The sequence below is a fragment of the Rhipicephalus microplus genome, chromosome X (assembly GCF_043290135.1).
Source record: "Rhipicephalus microplus isolate Deutch F79 chromosome X, USDA_Rmic, whole genome shotgun sequence".
NCBI lineage: Eukaryota > Metazoa > Arthropoda > Arachnida > Ixodida > Ixodidae > Rhipicephalus > Rhipicephalus microplus.
The window spans coordinates 482,454,836-482,467,455 of NC_134710.1; the positions used below are offsets into that span (position 1 = coordinate 482,454,836).

Below are 12,620 nucleotides of genomic sequence, written 5' to 3' on the forward strand. Positions count from 1 at the left end.
TATATATATATATATATATATATATATATATAAATATATATATATATATATATATATATATATATAGGTCATAAAAAATTCATACGAATTAATAATTCCCTTAACTGATGTTACTTTAAGAACTTCACTGTATAGTCTATTTGTCACGTAAAAAGTACTTATGTGTCGTACAAAATAAAACTTGCCAGTGGAGCCGTACGAGTTAATTAACACCGAAAACAAATCAACACAACAATAGTTAGGCATTACATAAATTAGCTTTGAGTGCCCGAATTCATTTAGCTGAAGACAAGCGTTGCCCGATGTTGGCTTGGAGCTCATCCTATGATCTATGGTGTAAGGATACTTTAGGTGAGCAATTGCCCGGACAGTCGCCTGCCTGGTATTGTTCTGCTTCGCTAGGAGCCTACGAGATGGCGCTACAGACTTTGCCCGGCTTCCCCTCTTCCTTTCTCGGTGTAGGAAAGCCCCGTTTTGTAGGAAAGTAGCGGTGCTCATTTATCGTCACCACAACACCCTCGCCTTATCTTCAACCTCCTCCCTTGTCACCCTTTCTTTCGCGGCACCGCTCTATGCGTGTCGCGTGGTGGATATCGTACGATTACCTGGTTTTCTCAGGTTCCAAAACCGTCGCTCAAGTACTAGATGTGCTTTGCGGAATTGTCAGCAGCCCGCCAAAGTCCTCAGTCCACCGAGCCATCTATTGGCACGCCGCAAACGAGAACATAATCAGTCCCTCTCCGCCAAGCGCTCGCTACGCATCGTTAGCTCACCTAAAGTATTCTCTTGCACCGTGCCTTTTCCCAAACGCTTGCGAAAAAACTGTGTTTTGAAACCGAGTGGTTCGCAAGTAATGTTCGCGTAGTTTTTTTGCAATAGCATTTCTATGGACCCTATCGGCAGGATTTCGCCGCCGACGTGGGCGTCGCTGTCGATGTCATGCACCGTATATATATATATATATATATATATATATATATATATATATATATATATATATATATATATATATATATATATATATATATATATATATATATATATAAATGTATATATATATATATATATATATATATATATATATATATATATATTGTGTGTGTGTGTGTATATGAGCTTCGTGTCATTACTGTGAGGCATTATCCACTGAGCTACTGAGGGGCACCTCCTTTGAACGTTTAAACAGCAAGGTGTTCATATCTACAACCTACCACTGTTGGCGGGAATATCGGGAGTGGGGGCCTCTTGTGTTTTCAGTGTTATCATCAAGATGCCGCAGTGAGCGCGCGGCGGCTCTCATCTCTTACGCGTACTTTGCCCGCGCAGAGAAGGTGATTGGACAATCTCTCAGGCGCCCTTATCTACCAGTCGGGAGGTTGCTACGTCTTGGTTGGCGTTCGGCTTGCATGGAGCAATTCTGTTGTAGTTACGGGGCGCACAAAGGTCAGTGCGATTGTTACACAGCCGCCGTTTGCGAAAAGGGCGTGCTTTTAAGACACAGTGAAGTAACAACTGAGACGCTTATTCGCGTGCATCTGTACCTGTTAGTACGTTCTGTGTGTAATTTGTGCATGAAAACGCGGGACATGTTTCGATCTGCTTGCCATTCTGCACGTCACCTTCCGATTTGTTGCCATCGCATCCATTGCTTGGCATTGGCGGCAAAGCTGTAACTTTTTCATTTTGGTGATGTGAACACGCGATTTTAGTGTGAAAATTCTTGTATGCACAAGCTTTACTTTCTCTTGGACACAGCAATTTAAGTGGTTCTAGTTCAGCCATTCACACTTGTGCACTTGCTGATGTGTGCTAATGTACAAACTAATTATAAATGCCGTGCTTTTCTTCCGAACACTCCAATGTGCGATGTTTTTTAGCGTGTTCGTCCCAAACAGTGTGTGCGTATTCAAAAATGGGTAGTATGAATGCTTCGTAAGGTAATAATTCATTATCTCTAGTACTTTGGCGAACTGTTCGACTAATGTCTCCAACTTTCTTTCAAATTTTCTTTCTGCAAGAAACCGAAGACTCGATGTGAGAACAACGCCTAGGTATTTAAAATAATGCGCTAATTTCACTGCAGGTAAGCCACTCGTATCGAGGTAGTAGAAAAGTTGAGGTGGCCAATGCTTTTTTCATGACAATCGTTTTTGAGCGTTAATTTTTATTTCACCCGCTTCGTACCATATTTCAATTGCTTGACATGCTTCATTAGGTTGGATGCGATCAGAAAACTTATCAAAATCTGCGTTCAATGGAGTATTTATCTGCAGAGAATTTATTGTAGACAAACGCCTAATTAACAATGTTGATTGAAATATTAAAACAAACAAGGGCCCCAGCATTTACCCTCATGGAACGCCCGATGCGACACTTGCAGGAGTACACGAAACATTTCACCCAGTTGTCTGCCTGTTAAACAAGTAGGCTGCTACGGGGGACACTAATGCAATCTTCTTCACACTGACCACTACCCAGACTGCCATCTACCCCTTAAAGTAGCTTTGAATGCGAAACACAGTCAAACGCTTTTTGGAAGTAAAAAAATTTTAAACAATTTCAGATTGAATATCAATAGCAGGCACAATTCCTTTCTATTCAGTAGCTAACTTATAGTGAGGAACAGAGAGAGTCTGCCTAGCACAGCTTGAGGCCAGACGGTGAGGAGGCCATCTTGCAGTGGTCTGAGAGGGTAGTCGTGGACTGCTCCAAGTAGTTCTTTCACACCACTCTTTTTGCATTTTTCTTTTAACTGAAAACAAATGAAGTTTGTGGGAATTGAGGCTGGCCCGCTGCCTTCGCGCGGGCTTTTCCGCGTCTTTCTCCGTTCTCATATCTGGACATGTCTCCCCTCCTCCGCTGTCTGCCGCGCTGGGGGAGCGGAGTGACGTTTAATCCCTCACCCGGTAGCGGATGTTGGCTATAGCGCCGCGCGCGGAGTCTCCCAAGAGGTCTTCGCGCGCTGCGTCGGAAGCGGGAGAGATTTCTCTGGGGACGACATTGGGTAAGCACGCTTTTCTTTTTCGTCCGTCAGCCCCCTGTGGGGCTCGTTCGGACTTGACCAACAGCGCCTTGCGCCCGTGGCAAACACTTACCTTATGTCGCCCCCCCCCTTCCGAACGCTAGGCCGAAGGGCGGTACGGTGTCCTAGTGCGTGGCCTAGCTACGCCGACCCGTCTCCCTCAGAAGCCAACGCGAGCATCTTTGCCCTCGCTCGAGCAACCGGGCCTTGGTCCCGGTGTCTCCGTGAATCCCCTTTACCGAGGAGACGTGCTCGTGGCACCCTGTGTAGTAATTTTGTGCCCGTGGCGTGGATAAGCCTATTTGCTTTCCCGTCGCGCTTTTGCAACAGGCTGTACTGCGTTTGGTGTTGCCACAATAAAGTGTTGTGACTTTGAGCAGTTTCGTGTTCTTGCCCCGGCGATGGTTAACGCGTGCCCTGCCGCTCGCTAAGACCGGACCCACGCTGGTGGCCGTACTTCTTCGGGATACGTGTACACCACAAGTTGCTAATTCAATCATTACCATCACTCACTTTGGGGTTCTGTATTGTTCACAAGGCAGTAATGGTCTGGCATTGCTACATCACTTGATACCCTGTAGGTTTAGCTAAGCCCCATTGGCAGAGAGTACAGTATGCCGAAGGTTGCATTTTATAGAGGGTGCGCAAACTTCGAAAGTAGCCGGTTTTAATTTGTTTTCAGCTGACGAACTCCTCTATATTTAGGGCCAGGTGTTGTTGGTAATAAGTTTGTTTTAGCCTCTAATAGTTAAAATGACCGAGTTGTCGCAAAGAACAGGAGCGATCTCCTGAGTAGCGGAGTTAGAAGTGGCCCGGCTCGAAAACTCTCGAGCTACCGTATACGCAATGACTGGTTTTCCTCAGCCTCGTGAGACCAGGGGCTCATCTTGCCACCAAACTGCGAACTGACGCAAGCAACATTGGCCTTAGTGCAGTGCTCGTCGAGTGGCAAGAAGGGGTCAAGCGTCTTATCATCTATGCAAGTCACATTCTCTCATATGCGCCGACTACTCGACCATGGAGAAAAAATGTCCTGCTGAGTTTTGCGCGATATCAAAGTTTCGACCATATCTGTATGGTCGAATAGTCAAAGTCGTTACAGACCATCATGTCCTCTGTTGGCTGGCCAGTTTCCAAGACCCTTCCGGCCGCCTCGTGAAATGGAGCTTGCGCCTTCGAGAATTCGTCATAACAGTCATCTACAAGTCTAACTGCGGGTAGCTGAGGCTAATGGCCTTTCGCGCAGTCTACTTGCATTGGCAAGGAGCAATGATGACACTGATGGCCGTTTATTTTTCGCGAACATTGAATCTGACGTGGCTCAAGACGAGCAGAACGGTTCTGAGCTTCAACACCTCAGCAAATATATTGAATGCCACAGCTCAAGTCCACTGCAGGCATTTGGGTGTTTAGGGTCATTTTATCGCCGCAACGCCATCCTCTACAAAAAAATATGGACGATCTCTCTGAAGGAAACACTGATGGGATGTTAAGCAGCAGCAGTGCGCACGGCGTTAACCCGGTTGAAAAAGGCGTCTACGCGGGTGCTGAAAGAACGCTCTGAAACGAAACTCGGTGTAACGTTTACTCGGGTAAAGATTTGTTTGAAACGCATCAGCAAAGGAGGCGGATTGGTCTTCACATTAGTTTCAAGCTAAAACTTAGTAAACAGCTGAAAATGTAGACAGTTTTGTAAACAGCTGAAGTAAACTAGCTGAAAATGTAGACAGATTTAGTTGCGCGTCCACAGCAGCCGTATGTACAAAGCCTGCTAGGCCTATTAAATGACAGATGACGTCCGTATGGCTGCTGTGGACGCGAAACTAAATCTGTCTGGTGTTTCCACTCAGCGTATGGTTGAGAGTTGCGGGTGGTGGAGTGGGTGGAGTGAGACACAAGTGTGTTGCAAGCGGGCGGAGGGGTCAGTCGCTGCTGCCGGTGAGAGAGAGAATGATGCCAAGGGACAGGCGCGAATCGACCTACTTGGCACAGCTCCAACACCTGTGGTGAGGGTTTTTGGTCGCACGTAAGGGAGACCATCACACAGGCTAGTCAAAGAGCTGCTTTGGATCAAAAGAAAGCTTTGTGCTACCAAACAGCTGCTCGTTGTTCCCTCAGGTCTACGTACTCGCATTTTATCTGCCTGCCACGAGGAGGCTTCATACAGCCACTTTGCCAACACGCGTACCCTTACCCGGATTCGTACTCACTGCTACTGGCCGAAACGCACCCAGGTTATCAGGAATTACGATAAAACGTGTAACAATCGTCAGCCCTGTAAAGCCCCACCTTTGACACCCCCTAGTTTATTGAATGCGAGAGCTACGGGTAAATACCGCGCACCTCCTCCAGAAAAGGCCACGTCATTTTGAAAAGAACACAACCTCTGCCTAAAGAAGCACTGGACGTGCAGATGAACCGATAAACAGGAACACGTGTCCATTGCCTACTCTTCTTCTTTTTTCTCTCTTCTCTCTCACAATGCCACATACGTACACGCCGAGGCATAGCCCAATGTTGTCCCATGCCTGTCACAATATGATTGAATGCCAAACGTTGAAAAGTTGCTGAGATGAATTAAACTTGCATCATGCACCGATTTGAGGAGATCATAACATTTAGGCAAAAGTGAGAAAAAAAACAACCGTGCGTTCATAAGTTATAATTGACTTTGCTACTTATTAGGAAAATTGAGATTTAAGCTATATTGGTTTAAGTGCCACATTGTGCGTGCGGAAATGCTGGCAGCAGTGATCTTGCCGATTCAGCTGAGATACATAAAATATCGGAATGAGCACTAAACACCATTTCACCTCTTCTGCTTTCTTTTTGCGTGTCGTGCTGTGAAAGTGTTTAGTAGACTCGCTTTCTGGTCATTTATATATCGAAACTTCCAGCGGCACGCTGGAAATTTCGAACTCGTTGCCGTTCTTTGCGTGACTTCCTAACTTGTTGCTGTAGAATTCATGCCGTCACCCTTGTGGCAAAATATGCAAAATAAATACTCAACTACGTAGGTGAAAAGACATTTATTTTTCGTATTAGAATGATTCCTAGACGGAAGAATCACGGAGGTTTTTTTTTTGTTTCAGATGCGTAGCATCTCTTGCTGGGGCCTTTGTTCCACGGTGTCGGCGGCATCCGCACTCACACTACGCTGCGTAACTCTACTCCTTCTCTTCCCTAAGCAGCTGCTCATTACTCTCTCCACTTCACTCCTAACAACTGCTAGCGCTCACGCCCTTTTCTCTCCTAGCCTTCCTCCCAGTGGCGTTAACACCACCATTGCGTATGCGCATACCCTCCTCTCTCTCCTCTCTTCCCCTTACTCACCTTGCAATGCTGACAAAGGGAGCGTCTTCAAACCTACGCTAGCTCCAACCTCTCCTCTACACATTCAACCCGTGGCGTTTACACGACCACAGTACATATTTTTTATTTTTATTTATCACATGTTTGGACAATACAAATAAATTGTCCGCGGTCAGGACAAAAGGAGGTGCTTTGCCTCCTGCTCCATCTCTCTCGCCTCGCAACGTCAACGTCTGTCATTAGTGAGGAGGGATGCGATTCAGCTGGTGCTGAAAAGGATTAGAAAGAATATGGCTACCGAAAACGACCGTTCATCGATGAGATTCGTTGTCGATGGCGCTACAATGGTTACCGCCGCTTAAGAAAGAGGCAAAATATAGGGACTTCACATACGAAAGCCTGGATTACTTAAAGCGGCCCTTCAACACTTTTTGACGATGGTGAGAAAACGCTGCCGATTGGTAGTCAAGGGTCCCGAGTTTACGAGAGCCGAATGTTATAGCGCAGCATGTGGCCTGGAATTTAGGGTACATTATAAAAGTCAGCTTAAAGTTGCTTTTTCTTCAAAAATGACAAAAGGTGCTAGAGAATCACTAGTAGAAGGCCATCTATCAGTCATTGGCTGTTTTGATTGTGGTGGCCTTGGTCATTACAGAGATCGCCACGGGAAGACATTAGTTGTCACGCGTCCATGCGTGATCGCACTGAAAAAGCCACGTATGTAAAAAAAAAGAAAAGAAAGAGTGCTCAAGGTCACTAGGCGCGCTTGACGTATTTTTTTGCCCCTGCCGTCCCTCCCTGCTTAGCTCTTAACTTCCAGCGCTTTCGTCGAAACGAAAAAGAATGCAGTTGCAACATGCGTCAAGTTTTGGAACTCCGCTCATACAGCACATATTCTTAAAATTTTAGGGGCGTTGAAATTGTGAGGCACTAGCCTCTTCCAGTGAATTTATTCTATGGTTAATTTAAAGAAACTTTCAGAGCCCCTTCAGGTGCCCCAAAGTCTTATTCTTAAGCAATTCTCTGCTTCTTCGGGATAATAAATCCTCCAAAAAGCACTGCCGACCTAGTTTAAACGATAATATACGTAAGCATATCGTAAAAAGTGCCTGACCTCCAACTTTTAAATTACATACTTGTGTGAAGCGCAAAAAATTAGGTAATACCATCGCCAATATGAAGCTGTTGCAGAGGCATCAATAAAACACCCTTTTCGGTTGAAAAAAAAACTCGACGCGTGCGGTATGGCACACTGAGAACTGATACATCGACAAAACTGTTGCCTGTATAAGAAAGTGCCACACAACCGCCTTTTGTCTACCGATCGCCGACGTCTTCTTGTGGGCCATGTCATTCTGCCAGCCTATCGTGGCCAGACGCTCGGCAACCGATCCAGCGCCGACTAGTCGGCTGATCGTTGATATGATGACATGTCACTGTTGTGCCGGCAATTGCTGGTGTATTATCGTTAGCAAGGTCGTACTTTCACAGGTACATGGCAGGGCCGCAGTCATGTAGTGCTATCTTTGAGCCTTTTTAATACATAAATGCCCGCCTAATGAACGCATGCAAGTGTGGCACATTTTTTGCCAAGTGTATTTAAATATTGTGCTCTTCACTTTTGACACCCTCTAACACTTGCAGACGCCTACATTGATGAGCTACATGAACGACCCTCGGACACCAGGCTTTCGCTGGGGCGTTTGTGTTGTTTCGGAGTGCAAAGAAGAAGAACTGGAAGAGATCGCTCGTTCTCGTAAGACATTTTTTGCTGTATTACGCATCGGAACATTCTTCTATTGTATCTGTTTAGCATATTCAGAGAATCCTGCATAAAAAAAAGCATTCTTCATAAACCCTTTCCAGGGCAGGATATGTTTAAAAAAACAGAAAAAGGTTGCCTTATTTTAGTTACCAAGCCAACAGAGGTAGTTTGGAAAAAAATTTCAAGGCTGTACAACGAGTACTTTATTAAAAAAACTGGGACACATTTGTCCCACTGGCGCTAAATTAAAGTAAAAAAATGGGACGCATTTGTCCCAAAGCTCCTTGAGGGCTCCGGAGTAACATTCGGCCGGCATGAAAAGGTCCAAAACACGTTGAACAAAGGGACACATTGCACACAGAACACAGAAGGTTGGCGCACGCTTCTTTCTTGGCAGTCGAGCACCAACGACACCACCTCCTTTTTGCAACCTGCTGAGGGTGATGTCCAGCTCCCAGAAATCGGACTTCATCAGCAGCGCCTACCATTTTTTAACCATGTTTGGCACCTTTTTTGTTGACTCGATACGGGCGGTTGCTGAACCCTTTGAAAGTTTGCCCGTTTATCAGCTGGTGACCAAGGATGAGTCGGAACCAAAGGTAGCTCAATTCACTGACTGCTTTCATTTGAAGAAAAGCATTTGCTATTGCTGCGTCAAGCAGAAAGTAAAAAAATTCAGTACCACGACTTGTTAGATTGTCGATCCACCAGGTATGCGTTCTTTCTTTGGTCAAACTTTTCGACTCCGCCCATCCAGGTATTGTAGCCGGAGACTGGGTACTGGACGGATATGGATTAGCCATTAAAGAGCTTTAAAACAAAGTGTCGCGGGGTGCTGAAAGTTGGACAGCACGTGTACGTTTTTTCTGTCCCGCCACTGATATGCTGTGATGCTCCCTTTCGCCCGCCAGATATACTGTCTCTTCTGTAGCTTGTTATGCCGTTAGATTTCGTCAGGTAAGTCCTTGGGGTTTGGGTGAACCGTTCCTTCGGCCAAAATGCTCTTTTCTTTCAAGGCCTACATTAGGCGTGTTGACGTGAAAAAGTTATTGAAATATAGCTGCGTACCAGCCTCTACTCCGTCAATGAGGGAGAGCACAACATACTCACTGAGACCTACGTTCGCAGATCCGTCTGCACCTTTACCTTCGTAGACCTGTAATTCAATCAGGTAACCTGTCTGGGAGTCGGTTCTGCACCACACCTTGTATCCCCGCGTGATAGGTTTCATTGGGAGGTACTGCTTCAGTGAGGACCAGCCTTTCAGTCGTATCTCACTCTCATCAATGGCTTGGTGCGCTGATGGAGCGTATTGTCTCTTGAAACTTTCATTCAGTTCAAGCATGAGAGGATGCACTCCTGCGAATTGGTCGTATCCTTCGTCACCTTTCTTTTTTTTTCTTTGGTTAGTTCGGTAAGGTGCAAACAGTTCATAATGGCTTGGAAACGACAGAACGACATAACCTTTGATATTTCAGGACAATTGAAAAAACTGTCACTGCTCCAGTACAGGTACATTTGATGTCTGGGGTTTGTGCTCATCAGCAGAAGTATGCCAAAGTATGCACGGAGCTCATCAATTGTGAGCTCTTTCCAAAGCTGTTGGCCTTTCTGTTTCGCAAAGCGGTCTGTCTCGGTCACTAGTGTGTTCATGATACCTTTGTCAAAATAAAAAAAAAAGCTTCACAAGGCGTCGTCGCGAAATTCGCACTCTATTGTGGATTACAAATTTTCGGAACACGAATGACGGCATCCGGTTCGCTGCTATTCCATGCCCCTCTTTGAATTCTGCTTCGTCGCAAATTTTAGGCATTTTCTTTTGCTTCCTTTTCTTTCTTGAATAGGTAGCCTTCCGCTTTTGTGGTTTCCTCGTTGATTCCGCTGCTTCGGCTTCACTGTCTTGCTCATATAAATCAGGTGGAGCGAGCTCGGGTGTAATGTCTTCATCAGTATCTCTCTCGGAATCCTTCGATGTAGGGTCCTCAGAAAGGCTAAAGTATAATTCCAGCGCTTCCTCTCACGTCAGCAATCGTTTACCTGTGTTTTTACAAACGAACAGAAAACAAAAGAGTCGGTGAAATGTTTTACTACACATCGAATGCAGGCAGCGGTGACAGTGGGCTTATCCATTCGTCATGCAGTTTTTGCCTTGGTACCATTCTAAGAAGCTTCTAGGAGTAAGTATTGTTGCCATTGTTGAAAACACCCGATTATTACAAGCTGGAAATATTTCTTCCGAAGCACAGAAAAGGAGACACTCACTTGTCATCTTGAAATATTCTTTTAGGAGACTCACAATGCGCAAATTTGTGCCGCCAGTAAAACGAGAAACACTATTTTGAAAATAATGTACACCTAACGCTACCTACTGTACAGTTTCCAAACGAGATTCAACGGAAATGTAAAAACCTCAATATAGGTGGAAGAACACAGAAAAAGGGCTTGATGCGTCTCATTGTTTTTCGCGAACAATTTTGTGGGGAACGAAAAATGGGACAGATATTTCCAGCTGCCCTACAAGGGGTTAGGTGCATGGACAAACTCTTAAGCTTGCGCAGTAGCAGTGCGCTTATTTATGTATAATGGTGGTTCCACTGGGACACGTGAACCATGCGGAAATAATTTAGGCTTAGTTATCTCACAATTTATAACGATTTTGAGTGCACAATAATAAACAGGATCTCCCCGAAGGAAACCCTGATGGGATGCGAAGCAGCAGCGGATCGCATGGCGTTGACTCGATTGAAACGGGTGTCGAGGCGGGTGCTGCAACAACGGTTTGAAGCAAAATTCTGTGTAGTGTTTACTCAAGTAAACTTTTCTTTTAAACGCAAACACACAAAAGGCGGGACGCGTTGAAGATGCCTGCGCTCAGCTTTCTTTGCTCGCATCTCGTCAATGTTATCCGCGCGTTAACTTTATTCTCGAACGCGATCAGTGTTCTTGACGCGTACCTCACGGGTGTCGCTAATGTTCTACTGCCGACGCTCGCATTCGGCTTCCCTGGCTCGTGCCTCCTCGGTGTTGACGTCGCCATTCGCGAACATATTCGGCTTCGTTCACCCTCTCAATGCCGGCGACAGCCGGGAAAAATACGCAAAAACTAGCGGGAAGCATGCCAAGACGGCGTCCCGCCCATCGGCGCTATCACGCGGCAAGCAGCGGCGCACTGTCCACAATGTCGGCACTGCGAGACTCTCGAGGCATGCGCAGTGGGCATAACCACTGCCTCGAAGCTTCTTCTTGCAGACAGATGAAGCGAGGTGGCAGAGGATGAAACAAGAGAGAGCTCACCCGCGACGAGCGCGAGCAATGCGAGCGGTGCAGACGGATGGAGTTACCCAGGCTAGTCAAAGAGCTGCTTCGCATCTAAAAACGTTTGGAAGTCGACATTTCAGCGTGTTGACACTGCGTGCCTTACAAAAAGTGGTGCAGTACTCAAGAATTAAGGCTTGAATAATTTGGGAAGTGTTTGCTTGTATAGAATGACCAAAGAATTCAATTTAGTAAAGCTCAACCAAGCATTGTGTCCTAGCTTACAGAACTACGAAACTCCAGGGCCCATATTAGCACAAACTACCTACTTTAAACCATGTCCTTAGAGAATATGTCAGCCAACCTTGATACCTCAAAGCATATCACTAGTGTATGATTAGCATATAATTTCATGTATTAGTGATTCATTGTAAGCGCCCATCAGTAGCCTACTATTATTAACGTAATAATATCATTAGCTCTTACGAACGAGAGGCTTCGTGAATTAAGCTCAGGTTGCCTTTTCAATGATCAGGATGTGTAAGTATGTCACATATCGCTCTACACATCGTCACGCTTTTTTTCTTTCTGGGAAGGCGACGGTTTTGTAGATATCGATTCTAGGTTGTTATAACCAACTCTCTCCAGTTACTGTTAAAGGTCTACAATAGTACTATGACTCGTTGAGCAAAGCTCCGCTTTTGCCAGTGAAACGGCGCAGGATGGCAAAAAGACATGTCACGTGAAACCATGTTTGTTAAACACTGCGATATTATCTCCAATGCTGATTCAAATTTGCCCTAAAAATGGCAGCATATCCAAGGAGTGAATGATAGAGAGTGGTGCGAAGCATTCGTCCGTCCATTCGTTCTTGCTTTCGTCCGTCCATGCGTTCATTGTGTGACCGTCCATGCGTACATCTGCCTGTGTGTCTGTTCGTGCGTCCGTCCCTGCGTTCGTCCATGCATCCGCCCCTGCATTCGTTCATGCGTCCATCCATGCATCTGTCTGTGTGTCCGTTCGTCCATCTATTCAACACTTCAAGTACCACCATCTCGCATATTTTCATCATATATTCCCTATATAGAAGCACCGCCATCCAGTGGACATTCCAAGGACTAAACAAAAGGTGGCGCTAACACTTTCTTATGGCTTCCGCATCGGGTATACTTCCCACCTTTAACCACCTCGAGTTCATGGTATATACTAGTTCACTGTATTTATGGCTCTGCGGCCCAAAGGTCGCTAAACCTTTCTAAAACTAAG

General features: G+C 45.6%; 1 protein-coding gene across 3 annotated transcripts in view; it reads left to right on the forward strand.

Moving 5' to 3' along the window:
• LOC119160789 (O-acyltransferase like protein) overlaps positions 1-12,620 on the forward strand; it is a 625,262-nt gene that overhangs the window by 294,336 nt on the left and 318,306 nt on the right. For all 3 annotated transcript variants that reach the window (XR_005108333.2, XM_037413024.2, XM_075880874.1), the window contains exon 3: positions 7,979-8,090. Coding sequence is in view for 2 of the 3 variants with exons in the window: in XM_037413024.2 (XP_037268921.1) it covers positions 7,979-8,090 (112 nt within the window). In the remaining variant the exon portion in view is untranslated. The remainder of the gene's footprint in view (positions 1-7,978; positions 8,091-12,620) is intronic.